Below are 19,133 nucleotides of genomic sequence, written 5' to 3' on the forward strand. Positions count from 1 at the left end.
TAGGCTGGCCTCAAGCTCGTGGTGATTCTTCTGCCTCAGCCTCCCAAGTGCCGGGATAACAGGTGTGGACCACCACACTCAACTCTTAATATTGTTATTGACAACCTCCCCTGTCTCAAAGCTCTAGGAACTAGTCCATTTTTGAATTTCATTGCATGCCTGAGACTTGGCACACTACAAACAGTAGACATGGTTGAATGATACAGAGATGGCCAAACTGGGGTGTGCCCATACTGTGGAACACTACCAGGAGTTAGAATGATACAGAGTAATATACAGTATTATAATGAAAAGATCTCCCAAGTAGAGTGAGTGGTGGGGGAATAGTGCAAGGTAATATAGAAATACTGATCTTTTTCCTTCACAGGTTTGAGAGAATGTAGAACAGGAAGTTAAAGTAGAATCCATTTGCAGCAGTAGTTCATGTTTACCTGATAAGACTGTGGCAGATGCAAAACGGTCTTCCTAAGGAGTGAAGGAAGTGATTTTTGGAGTGGTAGTCAAAGGAAAGCCTTATTTGTACTTCTAAAAATCTGCTTTACAATTCAAAAAGATTCACCAATTTTAACTGTATACTTTGATTAATTTTAACAGATCTGTTCAGTAGTATAGCCACCAGCATAGTCAAGTCAAACATCGCTACTGTCCCAGGAAGTTCCCTCATGCCCCTCTTTGCTGCTAGCCCTTGGCCAACCACTGATCTGCTGTCACTATAGTTTCTCTTTCCCAAGATTTCATTTAAATGGAAACATATGATATGTAGTTTTTTTGTGTTTATCTTCTTGCTCCTAGCATGATTTTGAGATTTATCTATATTAGTGTGTGTATCCGTTTTTTAAAATTGCTAATCATTATTCATTGTATAGATAAAGATTTGGGCTTTTTTTTTGAGACAAGGTCTTGATTTGTAGCCCGGGCTGGCCTTGAACTCACAGATCTTCCTGCCCCAGCCTCCTGAGAGCTGGGATTACAGGCATGTGTGCTACCACACCCGGCCTTAGTTTTGGGCTGTCATGAATAAACCTGCTATGAACATTACAGAAAAAAAAAAAAGAGCTTTAGCCCAAAGGCAGACACAGGAGATTTGAGTGGTGGCTGACCTTACTGGACTGGCTCTGGATCACAGGAACCCGAGACAGTCCTGGATTCCTCCTGTCCAAAACGAAGAACACCAGTCTAATTGGTGAGGCTATTTGGAAGATAAAATGAAATAATGGACTAAAAAAGAAATAATTAATCCCAAGACTTAGTGTTGTGCACTCTATATCATTAGTCTTTGGTAGCAGAAATGCTGAAGTCATGGTCCTTTAGATTCTTTGTGTGTGTGTGTGTGTAGTACTCGGGATTGAACCCCAGAAACTTTGCACTGAGTTATAGCCCCGGCTGTTTTAATTTGTTATTTTGAGGCAGTCCCACTAAGTTGCTGAGTAGCTCAGGATGGGGCTTGGGCTTGGGGTTGGTGTGATTAGAATGGGAGGCATTGGAGTTGGTTCTCAGAACCCATGGTGCTGACAGGCCTTAAGGCTGGCGAGGATGACCTTGACCACTGGAAGGTGTCTACAGGCTTCTCCTGGGTTCATAAATGTCTGACATTTTGGAGCTCTGCATACTACATTGCACAAGGGTGGGAGCCCTGTTTTTATCTGAGTTATGGAGTTGGAGAAGAAGTTATGAAATGCAGTATATCCTTAAAGTGAATACTTTCCCACTCTCAAAAGAATTTATGCACATTATAAACAATATTGAGAACAAAAAAACTTAAGATAAAAATCACCATTTTCACTACTTTTAACATTTGTATTTATTGCTTTCTAGTTACTGAAATGTTTGCTGGTTTGTTTTTGGTTTTTGGTTTTTGAGAGAGGCTTTCACTAAGTAGTCCAAGCTGACCTTGAACTTGTGATCCTCCTGTCTCAGCCTCCCAGCATGGGGATTATAGCTATGCACCACCATGTCTAGCTTTAAATGTTATAAAGTTATGAGCACATAGAATAAAATTAGTCATAAATAACAAATATGATGCTGGACTTGGTAGCGCACACCTGTAATCCCAACACTGAGGGAGGTTGAGGCAGGAGAACTACAAGTTCAAGCCCAATTTAATAAGATCCCATCTCAAAATAAAAAATAAAAAAGGGCTGGGGATGTAGCTGAGTAGTGAAGTGCCCTCAGGCTCAATCCCCAGTACTAAAAACAACCAAAACAACACAAATATGACCCAGGGAGAGAAGAAATATAAGGAAGCTGAGTGCCTCAAGGGCTAAAGGTACTTACTTGAAGGTAGTGTGGGTGTCCTAGTAATATTTTGGTCTATTTGTGAAGAATTTTACTCCTCTAGAAAATACAGTTTTTGTTCAATTTATTAATTGTATTTGGCTAATACTTTTCATAAATAAAACATTAGGAGAATTCTTTTTTAACTCCCAATATGGAAAAATGGCCAAATTCTTGTTTTGAAATCATTTTTCCCCATTTAATTTTACCAAGGACATAGGAACCTTTTAAGAGAGCAGCATCGCCCTTTTGTGGTTACCTGCTGCTGAGGATTTAAATCTGTACTCACCTACATCACATAAAGCTTCAATCTTTCACAAGGGCTCCATCTGGTCTGCAGGTGGAGACTTCCTACTCTAGGGAGGAGCACAGTGGCAAACCACATGCTTTAACATTCCGAGTGCTAGGCAAATAAAGTGCATTAGAGGCACTAATATAAAAATGGAAATAGTTGTGCATTTGGGTGGCAGAATTATGTATAACCTACTGGTATTCTTAACATTTTAAAAAGATTTATGCATAGGTTTTAGAATATAATATCAAAACTTAGTAAACCTTACAACTGTGATTTCTTCCAACCATCTCTGTGGATGAGGAAACCAGGCCAAGGTAAAGAGCTTTGGTAAAGCTGTCTATGGTACATGTGACCTTGGTATGTGGGTCAGACCTACAAGGATTGTTTTTTGACAACTTTACCAAGGTATAACTCATATATAATTTCCCCATCTACAGTGTACAATTCAGTGGTATTTTGGATTTTGGTACTGGGGATTGAACCCAAGGCTTTCACACTAAGCTGGCAGTAGAGAGGAACAAGAGCTTACTAGGTGACCATCCAAAATGGAAAAATTGCAAATAAGAGAAAATGTAAAATTCTTTTTTATTTTTCTGGTGGGGCTGAGAATTATACTTAGGGCTACATGCATGCTAGATAAGTGCTATATACTGACCTTCGCTCTCAGCTCAAAAATGTAAAACACCTAATCATAGGGAGAGAGAACTTTTGTATTTTTGGTACTGGGAATCAAACTCAGGGCCTCACGCTTACCAGGCAGGCACTGCGCCACTGAGCTACAATGCTGGCCCCAAGGAGAGATAACTTTAGTTATTCAGAAATCCTGTATTGTTTACCAATGATGTTAGGGAGATGGGAATTACAGGTGGGTTTTGTGCATATGGTAAAATAATACCATAAAATTTCCATCTTAATCCCCCCCCCCCACCTCTCTCTCTTCCTAATACTAGGGATTGAACCCAAGGCCTTGCTCATGCTAGGCAAATGCTCTACCACTGAGCTATACATCCCCCTAGCCCTTTTTACCTTTTTTTTTCCTTTTTCATCTTGAGACAGGGTCCTGCTAAGTTGCCCAGGCTGGGATCAAACTTGTAATGCTCTTGCCTCAGCCTCCCAAGTAACTGAATTACAGCTGTGCACCACCATGCCTGACAGTCTTAATCATTTTTAAGTGTGTAGTTCAGCAACATACATTCACCATTATGCAACCATCACCCCTGCTATCTCCAGGAGGACTTCTTCCTCAACTGCAGCTGTTGCCATTAAAGAGTAAGTCCCCATTCCTTCTGTTCATCTCCTGACACACACCATACTACTTTCTGTCTCTCTGGATTTGAGTACTGGTAGGGACCTCACACAAGTTGACTCATATAGTATTTTCCTGGCATACTTTATGTTGCAGTTTTTTTCCTAGGCATTGGGAATTAAACCCAGAGCCTTCATACTTTCCCGCCTTATTTATTTATTTACTTACTTACTTATAGACAGGATCTTGGCATGCATCACCACAGCTGGCTACAGTTGTTTTTAAATGCTTAATTCTCATTTCCTGTTCCTTATGCTTAATATTTTTGTTTTCTTCATTGGGTTACAAGCCTTTTATATGTGATCATCTGCATTTGTGTAATATGGTACTTAGGAATACATTTATGTCAGTTACTTTGCAACTATTCATATGATCCCATCTACCAACCCACTAGGTTCAGTGACCTACCAGATATATCAGTTATATATTTGGTTACTGCTATGTAACAAATGACCTCCGGACTTCCTGCCTTAAAAAATACCAATTAGCTGGACATGGTGATACATACCTGTAATCCCAGTTATTCAGGAGGCTAAGGTAGGAGAATCACAAGTTCAGGGCCAACTTGGCAACATAGTGAGACCCTGTCTCAAAATAGAAAGGGCTGGGGATATAGCTAAGTGGTAGAGTGCTTGCCTCACATGCATGAAGCCCTGGGTTCCATCCCCAGCACTGCACATGCACAATAACAGTAATTAGTCATTGCTCTGGGCTCTGGGTACCTGGCCTGTCCCACTGTGGTTTCCCAGACTCCTTCAAGTGTCTGCATAGCTGGTGTGGGGCTGCCAAGCCACAAGATACCAGATGATAGCCTCTGGCCTCTGGGCCTGGCAGCACCACAGTGTCTGTGTGTGGCCTTCGGTAAACCTTCCCCCTCTTGGCCCATGAGGTGAGGGCTTATGGCTCACATAACCTGTTCCTGCCACACTGTTGGGCACAGCAAACCACTGAAACCAGTTCAGAGTCACAGGTGGAAATAGTGTCACCGCAGAGGTGCCTGCATACATAAATGATCAGATTTGTGGTTGTCTTAGTTACTTTTCTCTCATTGCTGAGATAAAATAACCGAAACCCAAAGTTAAAGGAATAAAAATTTATTTAGCTCACAGTTTGTAGAAGTTTCAGTCTATAATTGGCTGGCTCCAAGGCAGGGTGGCTTGGCAGAGAGACTTGGCAGAGGAGAAACAGTTCACGGTGCCCACAAAGTAGCAAAGCAAGCAAAAACAACAAGGGACCTTAACAGCATCTTTCTGCCCCTTTTATCTTATCCAGACTACTGGGATTAGGGCGGTGCCAAACCTATCAGCGTAGTACTTTAGTAATCACATGCCCTTAATCCCAGCATCACACACTCTAGATTCAGCCATCTCTGAAAAGCCACTTATGACCATATGAGGCTTTAGGGGGACATCTGGACCCAAATTTAACATTCCAACCTTGGACCCCCAAAGACTCATGTGCATTCCTTTACTCAGAAGGCTTTTAGTCCATCTCTAAGAGTTGCCAAAGTCCGAACAATTTCAGCATTGCTGAAAAGTCTGATTCCAAAGTCTCTTCTGAGATTTAAGGCGAATTCTTAGCTGCAAGCCCCTGTATAAATGAAAAGAACGTTAAACACTTCCAACATTCAATGGCACAAGATAGACATTTCCATTCCAGAGGTTACAAACAAGGGGATAGCAAGGAATGGGACCAAAGCAAGTCCAGAATCCAGCAGGGCAAACATTAAATCCCACAGTTCCACTTGGAGCGTGCCCAGAAATCTGTGGCAAGTTGTGAACTCCAAAGGGTTTGGGTGGCTCTGCCCCTACAGCACTTCTGGTGGTTGTACCTCCCATGGCTTCACTCTTGGGCCGGCTCTGTTCCCTCCCTGCTGTTTCCTCAGATGATTCACATTCCTGGTTTCTCGAGCCTTCTGGGGTCTCCACTGCACCCTCGAATTCACACTCATAGCTTCTCACATTGCCCTCTGAGGAGCACACTGCCTGGCCTCCCAGGCCTTTTTTGAAATCTGGATGGAAGCCTTCCTGACCGCACAACTGTTTCATTCTGCATGTGTCTAACCAGCATCATATGGATAATGCCAGCTGAAGCAGTAGCCAGGCTTCCTCCTCTTTTGGCTGTAAGGGTCCGTGCCTATGAGCCACATCCCAAGGGACACCTTCCCTAGGTTGCCGCCATTCTGGCACATGATGCCCTGGGCCTGTCTCCTCAAACCAAAGTCTGCATTTTGCAATTTTGAGGCTATAAAGGGTGGAGTCCTGCTGCTTGTGATGCCCTCAGGCCATCTTCTAGTCTCCTGTCTCTTTTCAGCAATCAAGATCTCCTCTGCTCTGTCTTTGCAGTCCACAGCTTTACTGGAGCTTCCATTCTGGCCAGACTCAAAATGTTTTAAATTATTCTGCTGGGCTCTTTGCTCTTGATTCTCGACATAAATCTGGCTAAAAGCCCCCAACAGTGTCTATGCTATCGCCTCAACATTAGACTGCCTTGAAATTTTTTCTGCCAGATTAATTAGCCTACTCCCCTTAATCTCAGTCTCAGGTAAAGTCTCTAGACACGAGCATAATGCAGACAAACTTTCTGCCAAGGCATAACATATGTCATCTGAGTCCAGCGGCCAGTGCAGTCCTTCCTCCCAGCAGAAACCTCCTGAGCCTGGTCTTTACCTTCTGGTCTTTTGAGCTCTGACCAGAATCTCCCGTACAGTACAGCCCAAGGAGGGCAGTGCCAAACCAATCAGTGTAGTGGTTTAGTAATCACACCCCCTTAATCCCACCATCACGCACTCTAGATTCAGCCACCTCTGAAAAAGCAACCTGTGACCACATGAGGCTCTAGGGGTACATTGGACCCAAACTATACCAGTGGTCTTTTAGACAGTCTACCACACCAAGTCTTTTAATAGGTGAGGGTGAGAACAGAACATCAAGACCAAATCTAGGTGATAGCAGGTCCCCAGCCTTCCCATGAGACTGTGGTCAGCACAGGGCAGGGCCTTTTGTTCTGGTGGAGCTATTCTGTATCTGTTGATGTATGTGAGTCTTGGAAGCCTGTGTGTGTGTGTTTCTGTATGTGTATGTTTAGTCTATATGGGGGTTGCTGGGTCTTGAACCCAGGGCCTTCACCCTGAACTCTGTCCCCCGTCTCTCTTTTAAAAATGTTTATTTTGAGACAGGGTCTCGCTGAGTTGCCCAGTCTGGGTAACTTGAGATCCTCTTGCCTCAGCCTCCCAGGGCTAGCTAGCATTACAGTTGTGCACCACCACTCCTACCTTGAAAGCCTTTTAAACAGAAATTTTGGATGAAAGGATAGCACTGTTTGAGCTCAGATCGGGGCGGGGCGGGGGTGGTGCGGCTTCATGTGAATGTGAGGATGTCTCTGGTCGTGCCAACCTTGACTCAGGGAAGAGCCATGTCTGGAGAAGGGTGGTCTGCAAGCTTGATGGTCTGAGGCCCAGGTGGCTGCAGAGAGCCACACCAGCCTTCTCTCAGGTCCCATGACCTGTGGGAACCTGAGTGTCTGAGGAGTGAAGGGTGCTGGGGGATGCACCCTGGCCTGGAGTAGTGGGGGCTTTTCTGAGCCCAGAGGGTGGAGATGTATGGGGATCTGGGAGGATATGGGTTGCAGGTCCAGAAACGCCAAGGCCACACATCTCAGATGTGCCTGTTCATCCGGGAGCACAGGACATGGGTAACCAAGAGGTGGGGTGCCCACAGAGGGACTAGTGCCAGGGCCCCCCAGCTTGTGGCACAGTGTCTGGGGGTGGAGCCGCCAGTGTAACCCTTTCCTGCCCAGGAGGTGACCTCAAGGGACCTTTGCCTTGGGTGCCTCCAGTCCCCAGCACCACCTTATCACCCATTGGAACGGGGTGGCCAGGGCCTGGAAGAACTGCACAGGAGGAGCTGGGGCTGGCTTGTGCAGGAGCTGGACCAGGGCTCCAATCATTTGCCTGTTGCCTGGAGGATTTCTTTGCCAGGAAACACCTTGCACCTGCCAGGAAGGCTGTAGGGACCTGGCGCCCCTGGAGCTGACCAGGCCTTTGGGGAGCTGACTGCAGATCCCCAGGTCAGGGAACACTGAGACAGGGAGCATGGGGGAGTGGGGATGAGAATTGGAACCACAGAACTTGTAGGGGCCACAGTTCCGAGTAAAGAAGTAAAAATGTCAGAGGGGGCTACAGTCTTGCTTTAGGGGCTCTTACTGAGAAGCATGAAGACATACCAACAGCCAGTCACCCCAGAAAGGCCAACCATTGGTGACTTGTAGGGGCCCCACAAGGCCTGTCTACAGGCCAGCCCAGCTCTGGGCTCCCACCTTTCCAAGGTCGGAAGCTTGAGAGCTGGACCTTGAGGGGTCCTCCAACACAATCACAGCCCTGTCCTTGCCTAGCTGAGGTTGCGCCAGCAACAGCTCAGGCCCAAGACCGCTTCATTGCTGGGCTCTGTTGTCTCCCAAGGGCTGGGTAGGCCTGGGGCCTCCAGACTAGGGTAAGGACTGACTTTGTGCATAGCATCCAGGTAAAGTGTACAGGGCCCAGGCAAATCCCTGGGGGTCTGAGCAGAAACAGTGGGGTTCAAACATACAGGGTTTATATACCTCCATGTCCTCATCAGCAAAGTGGATCCTTAAGAACAAAGGGGAAGAATGGATGAGGACACCACCTCTGTGTTGGGCTCAGAGGAGGCTCCATAGGTAGGAGGTCAGTTACTAGTGCATTGTCACCTGCCAGCCCCTGGGGAGGGGCATTTATGGGGAATGGGAAAGGTGTAAGGCCTGGATGGGGAAGTGATATCCCCAAGGCCCTGGGAGAGGAACAGCAGAGCAGAAGCATCAGCTCAAGGATTCTGTCAGGTCCCTTCCCAGCCTCACAGCCTCAAGGACACTGAGGTGGCCCATCTGGCCCAAGGATGGAGATACCAGGTCCATTTCTAAGCCCCAGGCTCAAGGGCTTCTCCACTAACTGAGGTTTTGCCTCCTCCCTTAGGACAGAGCCCAGACTGGCAGATACTAGGCCAGGAGGGAGGAAGAATGCATCTACCAGGGCTGAGCGTGAGCTGAGGATCAGGCCAACAGTCCTGGGATGCCCCTGCCCGAGCCCAGTGAGCAGGAGGGCGAGAGCATGAAGGCTGCCCAAGAGCCCTCCCCAGAGACCAGCATGGATGTCGTCCCGGCAGACCCCAGTGAACCCCAGGAGTTCTCCAATCTGGTCCTGCTGACAACCTCAGACCAACAGGGGCTTGAGGTGGACTCTGATCCCACCGAAGTACACTGTGTCATCTCCCTGGAGATGGTTGACCCCTCCACCCTGGCCAGCACCCTCCAGATCCTGCCAGCCGAGGAGCAGGTACAGGCAGTTCAGCCATGCCTGTGGTCCTCAGGGCTGAAGTGCAGCAAGGTGGAGCAAGGTGAGGCATCTAGGCTGCCGCCTGGGCCCACCCCCTTGATGGGCCTGCATACTGAGATGTGGGCCTCTGCACCCCTTGTCTAGCAGGGTGACCTTGGTGTGCCATCCCTGCTTGCAGAGAAGGCTCGTGGTCTCTAATCTCCACCTAGCCCCAGACCAAAGTGCTCATCACCTCATGTCATCCCTGCATAGTATAGCACCTCCCTGCTAGGCATCACATCCTCCCAGAGCTCATGGGAATTGCAGTGATGTCCAGTGATGTCCAACTCCTTAAAACATCCCTCCTCCCCATAAAACCAGTCTCAAGTCTGGGCTTCTTGCCTGGCAACCAGGAATCACTGGGACCCGTGACCCTCACTGGCTTTAACCCAGGCATCTAACCCAGCTTTCTCTTTGCCTCCACAGTCTCCCAGCCCCTGGAGTTCCTAAGGACCCCATTTGGGGGCCGCCTCCTTGTCCTTGAATCTTTCCTGTACAAGCAGGAGAAGGCTGTGGGGGACAAGGTGTACTGGAAGTGCCGCCAGCATGCTGAGCTGGGCTGCCGAGGCCGGGCCATCACCCGTGGCTCAAAGGCTACAGTGATGCGGGACCATTGCCACCCACCCGACGAGGAGGGCCTAGAGGCCCGGCGCCAGAAAGAGAAGCTGCCTAGCTCAGCCTTGCCAGACAGCTTGAGGGATCCCCAGGGTCCGGTGGAGGAGCTGCTTAGGGGAGTGGATCCATGGTTGTACCCTGAGGAGCCCACCCGCCAGCAGAGCAAGCCAGTCCTAGAGGACCCTCAAACCGTGTCCGTGCTGAGCTTGCCACCCAAGAAACGCCAGATGCTGCGCATGGGTGAGTACATGCCACACCTGTCTCCCTGGGCCACTGGGAACCCACAGGTTTATTCATGTCAAATAACAAAGGTAGGGTTCCACATCTTGTTTTAAAATGTGCACAGGGAAGCTGGGCATGGTGGTGTGCACCTGTAATGCTAGCACTCTGTGAGGCTGAGGCAGGATGATTTGCAAGTTCAAGCCCAGCCTGGACAACTTAGTGACTTAGTGAGACCCTATCTCAAAAGTAAGAAATAAATTTAAAAAGGGCTGGGGATGTAGCTTAGTGTGAAAACCCTGGGTTCATTCCCCTGTAACAGAAAAAAAATTGTGCTCAGGGAAAAATGTGCACAAACTGGGTGTGGTGATGCACGCCTGTTATCCCAGCACTGGGGAGGCTGAGATAGGAGGGTTGCCGATAGTTTGAGGCCAGTCTGGACTACATAGTGAGTTCAAGGCCAGCCTGAACTACATAAGGAGACTGTCTCAAAAAAACAAAACACAAAAAAAGTGTGCTCAAGGTCATAATAACTTTGAAGAACATAAAGGTATCCTGATAATCATTAAGCCTATGGGACACTGCTCTTCATCCAGCTGGGATTTGGATTTAAACATCAAAGAATGCTGGGCTCAGGAAAGGGGTGGGGCAGGAGAGCCTTTTTTGCTTTTTCACTCCAGATCCTTTAGTTCCATTTGAGTTTTATAGCTTAGGTGTGTGTTATTCAAAACTTGGATAAAAATTTTAAACAAAGTATAAAAAAAATATGGTCGAAAATAACGAAACTTGGGCTGCCAGCTCGGCTCTCCGGGCTCCCCGGGCTCTCCTGGTGTTACCTTGGGCATGGTGTTTAACCCCTTGAGCTCTCCCTGCCCCTGGAAGAGGAGTCTGCTCCTCCCTGGGTACCTGGATGGTGAGGGCAGGAGAGCACGTCGGTGAGAGGCAGCTGCACAGAAAAGAAGCACAGGCTGGTCTCCAGCTCTGCCATAGGCCACTCCTGCCCTGCTCCTGGGTCCTGACCACCCTGATTGCTCCCTGCAGGCCTGCCTCCAGGCCTGGAGTTCCTGAACACATGCTACGGGGGCACCTTCCTCGTTCACCAGTCCTTCATCTACAAGCGGGAGAAGGCTGTGGGCGACAAGGTGTACTGGACGTGCCGGGACCACACACTGCATGGCTGCCGCAGCCGCGCCATCTCCCAGGGCCATCTGGTGACGGTGATGCGTAGCCACTGCCACCCACCTGACATGGAGAGCTTGCAGGTGCGGCGGCGGCAGCAGGAGAAGGCCATTCGGACACTTCAGGCCAGGCCACTTGGCCTCGGGGGCTGCAGGGACAAGCGGCACCAAAGCATGGACAGTCACCAGGGGCTGGGTGCCCCTACTCTCGCCGGGTCCCGGCTCAGAAAGAAAGCAAAGGTCAAAGGTCAGGAGCTCTCTACCCAGACCGAAGCCCCACAGGGATCCCCTGAAGAGGACCAGGATACTGATCCGGGTGAGCCCTCATCCTTGCCTCAGGTCCTGCTTGAGGGGGGTGGGGGACCCTGCCTGCCGGGTCGCCCCTCCCTAATTGCCTCTCCTACACCCCCCAGGAGGCCCTGAGTTTCTTCGGACCCCACTAGGGGGCAGCTTCCTGGTGTACGAGTCCTTCCTGTACAGGCGGGAGAAGGCAGCTGGTGACAAGGTGTACTGGACCTGCCGAGACCAGGCACGCATGGGCTGCCGCAGCCGTGCCATCACCCAGGGCCGGCAAGTGACAGTGATGCGTGGCCACTGCCACCCACCTGACCTTTTGGGCCTGGAGACAATGCGACAGCGGGACAAGCACCCCAGCCCCACCCATCGGGAGAGCCTAGGTGTGTGGCGAGAGCCTATAGCCTTCTACCCAGCCTCCTGTGAACATTTAGAAGAAGCCACAGACCCCCCCTTGCCTTGCCCCCACTCCTCACCCCACCAGGGTGTCCTGCTTTCCCACATCCCTCCTCACCTCCTGCTCAGCCCAGCCTGCCCCCAGATCTCTTGATAAACCCAAGTTTGTTCTTCTTCCTTCTCTTCTGTCGTTTTAAGAGTTTACAGTGCTACTACACGAAGCCAAGTACGTGAGGTTGGGTCCTCATCCTTCCTGGGTAAAGTGGGTAAACCTGATTCTGGCTGACAAAAGTCACCATCTGGACTGAGGAGGAAGGGAGGGAGACTTATTTGGAGCCAGGGTTTCTCCTCCAGCCTTCTCCATGGCCACCTCCCCTTGGGCCACCACTGTGTTCTGCTCATCCCAGTCCACCAGGTTGGGAATGGTGCCCGGTGCTTTGACTGTGAGGGTCACCAGGATGGAGCCTTCCGGTCCTCATCTGGCTGAGGAGAGGAAGCAGAGCCTCCTCACCTTGCCAGCTGTCCACTGTATCTACCAGGCACTCGTGTTTCCTGAGGTTCCCTGCCCTATAGTTTTTGGAGTCACTTGAGTTACCTTTTGGCCCTAAAATTCTTCCACACTTGAGAGCCATAGTTTTATTCTTTGACTCACTTTTCATTTCAAAACACCATGAGGTGACCAGCTGCCCAGCCTTACCCTCTTCCCTTCTTCCTACCCCACAAGTCACTGCTTTGAGCAAAATATTTCCTTCTCTCTCTCTCCCTCCCTCCCTCTCTCCCTCTCTCCCTCTCTCCCTCTCTCCCTCTCTCCCTCTCTCCCTCTCTCTCTGTCTGTCTTTCCCAGGGCCTTTGCACTGAGCTACATCCACTGCATCCCCACTGCCCTTTTTAAACAATTTTTATTTTGAGGCAAGGTCTTGCTAAATTGCCTAGGTTGGGCTTGAATTAGCAATCCTCCTGCCTCACCCTCCCAGAGTGCTGGGATTACAGGTGTCTTCCCCCATACCCAGTTTAAAAATGTGTTTCTATAGCTATTAACTGGTTTTTCAATTTCTTTGTTGGCTGTTGAATTTTAACTAGAGAAAGTAAGGATTAGCCTCGCATCTGCTGCACAGATTCACTTTATCACAGAAATCTGTCACTGTCTTGCTGAGAATATACTGCTTGGAAGGAAGTTCCATTTCCTTCTCTACACAGCTCTTTGTTTTCTCTGTGGTCCAGCAGCCACTTTGTTGCCTCATTTTCTGGGGACCTGTTGGTGCTTCCTTCCTTCTCACTCAGTCACATCAAAACAGCTCCTGGTCTTGCTGGTGGCAGCCTTCTGGTTCCTGCTACAGCCTGGCCTGGGCCTGGGTGAGGCCCAGCCACCACTCCAAGGGCTCCACCAAACTCCCTGCCTCTGGGCCTTTCTTTTTCTTGATTCCCTTTTGTCTTGAGGTTGAGGAGGTCCCTCCTGAACCATGGACCTGGGAGGGACCACTTTCAACCCTTCCTGTCTGGAGCTGCACCAGGCATCCCTCCAGGGCAGCTCAGCCTGTTCTGGGACAGTGTGGCTGACCCTGTGTGTGATCAGGCGCTGCTCAGGGCTGTGGGCCCACCTGTCCACCCTTGGAGTGCCGGCTATGGAGGTCACTGCTTAGCTTGTGCCCTTCAGCACAGAATATCTTTTTGCATCACTCCATAATGTCCTCACCCGTGTCTTTTTGTGGCTCCTGTAACCCTGATGATTCTTCTGGGTGACTGTGATCATGTTTACAGTGCTGTCAGAGATTTTTCTCAGCTTTGTTTTTTAGTCCTCCCATTTAAGTTTTAAAGCTTTTGCTCTCGATGGTTGAATGTCTCCTTTTTGTTCCACCTGGTGTCAGTAGCATGGTGGCCCCTCTCTCCTGCTATGACAGCAGCTGGCTTCACTAAGTACCCTGTCCCAATCTTCCTGTCCTGGTCTCTGTCTCTCAGGATGCAGATTCTCTCAAGTGGGTGAGGACCCTCTTGGTCTGCTTATTTTGAAGGCAGATGCTGACTGGTTTAGGGCACAGGTGTTGACTGGGGCTTTATTTCTCATGTGGGACCCCAGGCCTAGCCTCTGTGGTTTGTCAGGCTGGACCTCCTGCCTGGGACACATACAAGGTGTGATTACCAAATATAATCAACATTCACATTTTAAAAATTTTATTACAGTAAAAGATACATTACCATTAATCCCCCTCAAAATACTCCCCTTGTTTTGAACATACTTATCCATAGTTCTTGCTACTTCCTGAAGCAGTGCTGGAAGTCCTGATTCCTGAGTGACTTTAGTTGTGTTGTTATGGCTGCCTCTGTGTCCTGAATTGACTCAACAAATGTTACCTTTCATGGTAATTTTGACTTTGGGGAAGAGCAGGAAGTTGGGTGATACCAGATCCAGTAAATAAGGTGGATGTTTTTATGAGCCTGTCTTTCTGTTGGATGGCAGTAGGCAACAGCATTCATCATATTTTTGATCACACTTTGTAAAGACACTCAAAAAAGAAGACTTCCAGAACTGCTTCAGTGAGTGGCAAGAGAGATGGGATAAGTCCCTGCTTTTTTTAGTTTTTTTGTATTTGTTGGAGGCAGGCTTATTTTTTTGAGACAAAGTCTTGCTGTATAATGCAGGCTGGCCTTGAACTCAAGGTGATCCTCCTTCCTCAGCCTCCCAAGTGATTAGATGAGTGTCATGCACCATCACACTCAGCTTGAATGTTGGGATAAGTGTGTTCAAAGTGAAGGGAAGCTAGGCATGGTGGTGCACACCTGTAATCCCAGAATTTGGGAGGCTGAGGCAGGAGGATCACTGCAAGTTTGAGGCCAGCCTGGGCTATGTACTGAGTTCAAGTCCAGCCTAAACTACATATTGAGACCCTATCTTAAAAAAACAAAAACAAAAAAGCAAAGTGAGGGGGGTTGTTTTGAGGATGACTGATGGCAATGTGTCTTTTAGTGTATTAATGTATTTTTATTTAAACACACATGGTTAGCCCTTGTAAGCATGGCTACCAGCGTAGCCTTCAAGACAACTTCCACTTCCTCCTTGTGCCTCAGTGTCCCCTCTGCCCCTGTCCTTGCCAGGCCATTCACCTATCTCCTTGCCCTTCATCCTCCAGCCTCCTATTCGAGGTCTGTGCCAGGTCCCACCTTTTTGAACCTGCTGCCTCTGGTTCCTGTCCTCTCAGCTGCTTCCCTGCCAGGTTTGGCTGAGTTCTGTTTGCCATGTCTGTGAGCCACCTATCTGGCTACCTCTCATTCTTTTGGCATCTCTGACCCACTGTCCCATCCTCTCCGAATCTATGGCTTTGTGGGCTGCATCTTTTTTATCCCCAAACAGGCCTTTGAATCCAGTATGGAAGGCGGGGAATCTTACCTCCATGGTCATGTACCTTGTTCCTCTCAATCTCCTGTCCCCACTTCTTCCTGGCTGGCTGTCCCTGTATCCCCAGGCCCCTGTGGCCCTGTGCCCCTGTATTCTGCAGGTGTCCTGCCTCCCAGCTGCCCCCTTGGATCCCACCTGCTCCATCTTCCCTGCCTCTCTAGGTGGTTCTGTAGAACATCCCCCTTGAGGGATTTCTCACTTCACTAGCTCTTGATGTTATTTGATGACTTCCTGCCTGTCTCCAGCCACTGCTGTGTGGCCCCTGCTCTGCACAGAGGGTGCTCTGGGCAGCAGAGTGTGGCCATCCCAGTCCCCACTCAGCACATCCCAGAGGGCAGTGCCACTCTGCTTGCTTCTTCAACTCACACCTCTGCCCAGCAAGGCTGCCTTGTGTGGGCTCCATGACCCACTGTGGTCAACTCTGCCTGCAGGGTCCTTGCTCAGCCAGTCCTGAGCCTCGGGAAAGGGAGTTAGGGTCTGTGTCCTGGTCCCTAGGGCCTCCTTACTGTGAGCAAGGAGTACAAGGCTTGAGGTGTGGGCCAGCCTGCTCTCAGCTCGAGAATGGAGGTGTCCCCTACTGTTCCCCTCCCAAGGCCTGGCCTTCCAGCTCGCCCTCTCTGATCATCTACCCTTATCTCTACAGGAGGTCCCGAGTTCATACGAACCCCACTTGGAGGCAGCTTTCTGGTGTACGAGTCCTTCCTGTACAGGCGGGAGAAGGCCACTGGTGACAAGGTGTACTGGACCTGCCGAGACCAGGCACGCATGGGCTGCCGAAGCCGTGCCATCACACAAGGCCAGCGTGTGATGGTCATGCGTAGGCACTGCCACCCGCCTGACCTGGGTGGCCTAGAGGCCCTGCGACAGCGGGAGCACCTTCCCAACCTGGCCCAGTGGGAAGGCCCAGGTACGATGGGTGACACAGGCCCTGGGCCCTGGATCCCTCCAGGGTGTGGACTCCAAGGCAGCAGCTGTCATTCACGACACTGGTGCTGGTCTGGGGTGGCCATTGGTGGGATAAACCAGCTCAGACCAGTAGACAAAAGGGCACAAGGGCACGGAGTGGCATTATTGGCAGCCACAGGAGATCCACGGTACCAGTTAATAGGACCTGGACCTTGGAGAGCCTCTGTCCCCGATGGGTCTGTCTGTCTTCTCTCCCTCCCCCTGGGCTGTCCCCTACTTCTGTTCTCATGTTGTTCTCTCTGGCACCCCACTCCCACCATGACCTGACCTACAGTTCAGCTGCTTCTTTCATTTTTACTTTTAATTTTTTATGGCGCTGGGATTGAACCTATGGCCTTTGCACTGAACTACATCGCTAACCCTTTTTATTGTTTTACTTTTTGAGACAGTCTCTCTAAGTCGCTCAGTTGCCTAGGCTGAGCTCCAACTTGCACTCCTCCTCCTCCAGTCTCCCAGAATGCTGGGATTACAGGCATGCTGCCACCACACCCAGCTTCATTGCAGCTTCTTTAAAGCCTGAGTCCAGTTGATTGCCAGCTGCCCCTCAGAGTGGGTAGACAGGGAGCTGGGAGGTCTGTGGTCCACAAACCAGGTCAGACTTCTGGGGGCCCAGCCTCTCCCCTGGGGGACCACTGGCAGGCATGGAGTCCAAATGGTGAGAGCAGAGCTCAGAGTTGGCTGCAGACCAGCCTCTGCAGGCCACATTGGAGCCCTTGCTGAAGGAAGCCCATCTGCAGTAGAGGGTGCCACAGTGTGGGGTGGAGGCTTCTGTCAATAGGGCCCGGAGGGGGAAGTATGAGGGTAGGAGCAGGGACCAGAGTGGGGAAATTGTGGCTGAGGGGACAAAGGCCACCGTTACTGGTACACCAAGGCCTGGGCTCCAGTCCTCCCCTCACTGCATCACTTTGCCCTCCAGAGCCCCAGCAGCCCCTGGAGTTCCTGAGGACATCCCTTGGTGGCAGATTCCTGGTGTACGAGTCCTTCCTCTACCGGAAGGAGAAGGCTGCTGGTGAGAAGGTATACTGGATGTGCCGGGACCAGGCCCGGCTGGGCTGCCGCAGCCGTGCCATCACCCAGGGCCGGCGCGTGATGGTGATGCGCAGCCACTGCCACCAGCCTGACCTGGCCAGCCTAGAGGCCCTGCGGCAGCGAGAGCGGCTCCCCAACTTGGCCCAGCAGGAGAATCCAGGTACACACAGGCAGGGTGGGTGTCAGAGGCTGGGGACACGAGAGCTGTGGGTGTCTTAGTGTCTGCCAACCCAGAACTGATGCCCGAGGAGCCTTAACCTGAACCTTCTGCTGTTTAAGAACATTCCCCTGTCCTCTGTACTGGCTGCTTCTCCTTGACCTGAAACCACACCCACATTTCTCCTGTCCTTAAAAATAGCTTCCATTCCAACTACTGTTCCTCTCCTTGCTTTTATTTGCAGACATCTTAATTTTTCCCAAGTTGTTGTCTCATGAAAATATGCTGAAAAATAGAGACTACTCCAGAAGGACGTGCTAATGTTTGTGCAATGTGTGTGCACACACACGCGCCTACTCATATACATCAAGTTTGCAAATAATTAGTTTTATTGATTTGAAGATAGTTCCTTTTACATAAATAAATGTAAAATCGGCCTGTAGAAGCATGTTTCTTGTTAATTCTTGTGAACATTAAGGGGCCCTGTCATGCAAAATAGGAATGAATCCAAGGTGTATAAAAGAACCAAGAGATATTTGATTTCCCCTTTAAAAACATAAATTTCCAAAGACACAGTCTGGCTTAGCCAAGAAGTGAAAGTCACAGGGGGCATTGGCACAGTGATGGCATCCCTTCTTTGACATTGAGTTGATCCCCAATTCTTGATGACAGGGGCTGAAGACTGATTCTTAGGATCTCAAGTAGCTTATTTTACCTGGCATAGGTAGTTTAGGGTGTTAGAAAACTAGAACTCCCAGTGATTCCCCCAATCAGCTTCTCTGCCTGTTTATGTTAGGGGCATCTCTAACAAGGTGTGTCACTGGCTGAGTCAGCTTCTTCAAGAAAATGTGTGTGTTTGTGTGTGTGTGTGTTTCTGTGCATATGTGTGCTTTAAACGATTTATTTTTAAGTAGAGGGCTTTAGGGCCAGGATTTAGCTCAGTGGTTCCGCTGCCTGCCTCACAAGCGCAAGGACCCGAGTTTGATCCCCGGTACCAAAAAAAAAAAGTACAGGGCTTTAAAAGCAAATTCCTGATCCTTAAAATCTAGCTATAATGTATTTCCAAGTGATGAGTTCTTCCTAGCTTAACTGTAATGCCATAGGTTGCCTTCTGTATTTTTTTTTCTTCTATATATTTTCATACATCTTTTTTCCTTGGTGACTTAGAAAGACTTCCTTCAAGCCAATATAAATATTTCATAGTTGACCATTTTCTAACCAGTAGGGTAAATATTTGTTATACAATAAGTCACTTCACATCTTTTAGCAAGAAAAATACTGAATCAGAAGAGAAAAAAAACGACACAACTAACTGAGTACAATGAGAACCTCCTCTAAGTATTTACTTCCCTGGGCTTAGGGGGTGCACATACACGCATACACACACACACACATAAAAGCCAAGCATAAGAGTGCACTTCTATATTCCCAGCACTCAGGAGCCTGAGGCAGGAAGGTCACTGAGTTTGAGGCCAGCCAGGGTTACATAGTGAGTTCAAGGCCAGTCTGAACTACGTAAGTGAGAACCTGTCTCAAGCAAACAAAACAAAACAAAAGGCCAACCCCTCCCCCAAAGAAAACCAACCTTGGTGGTTTCAGTTTTACCATAGTAATGTCTCTGGAGTTT

At 49.3% G+C, this 19,133-nt stretch overlaps 1 protein-coding gene across 13 annotated transcripts in view; it reads left to right on the forward strand.

Annotated features, from left to right (window-relative positions):
* Flywch1 (FLYWCH-type zinc finger 1) overlaps window positions 1-19,133 on the forward strand; it is a 35,846-nt gene that overhangs the window by 11,737 nt on the left and 4,976 nt on the right. For 11 of the 13 annotated variants that reach the window (XM_087202964.1, XM_013065645.3, XM_013065644.3 and 8 more), the window contains 6 exons: window positions 8,863-9,283; window positions 9,688-10,116; window positions 11,137-11,589; window positions 11,687-11,950; window positions 15,998-16,261; window positions 17,237-17,509. In XM_087202964.1, the coding sequence (XP_087059090.1) occupies window positions 8,959-9,283; window positions 9,688-10,116; window positions 11,137-11,589; window positions 11,687-11,950; window positions 15,998-16,261; window positions 17,237-17,509 (2,008 nt within the window). In that variant the 5' untranslated portion in view covers window positions 8,863-8,958. Of the gene's footprint in view, window positions 1-3; window positions 63-8,862; window positions 9,284-9,687; window positions 10,117-11,136; window positions 11,590-11,686; window positions 11,951-15,997; window positions 16,262-17,236; window positions 17,510-19,133 lie in introns of all 13 variants that reach the window. The other 2 variants (XM_087202960.1, XM_087202962.1) reach the window with 1 other exon arrangement.

Source organism: Heterocephalus glaber, unplaced genomic scaffold (assembly GCF_053883595.1).
Source record: "Heterocephalus glaber isolate CG9 unplaced genomic scaffold, H.glaber_assembly_v1.0 deba00001781, whole genome shotgun sequence".
NCBI lineage: Eukaryota > Metazoa > Chordata > Mammalia > Rodentia > Bathyergidae > Heterocephalus > Heterocephalus glaber.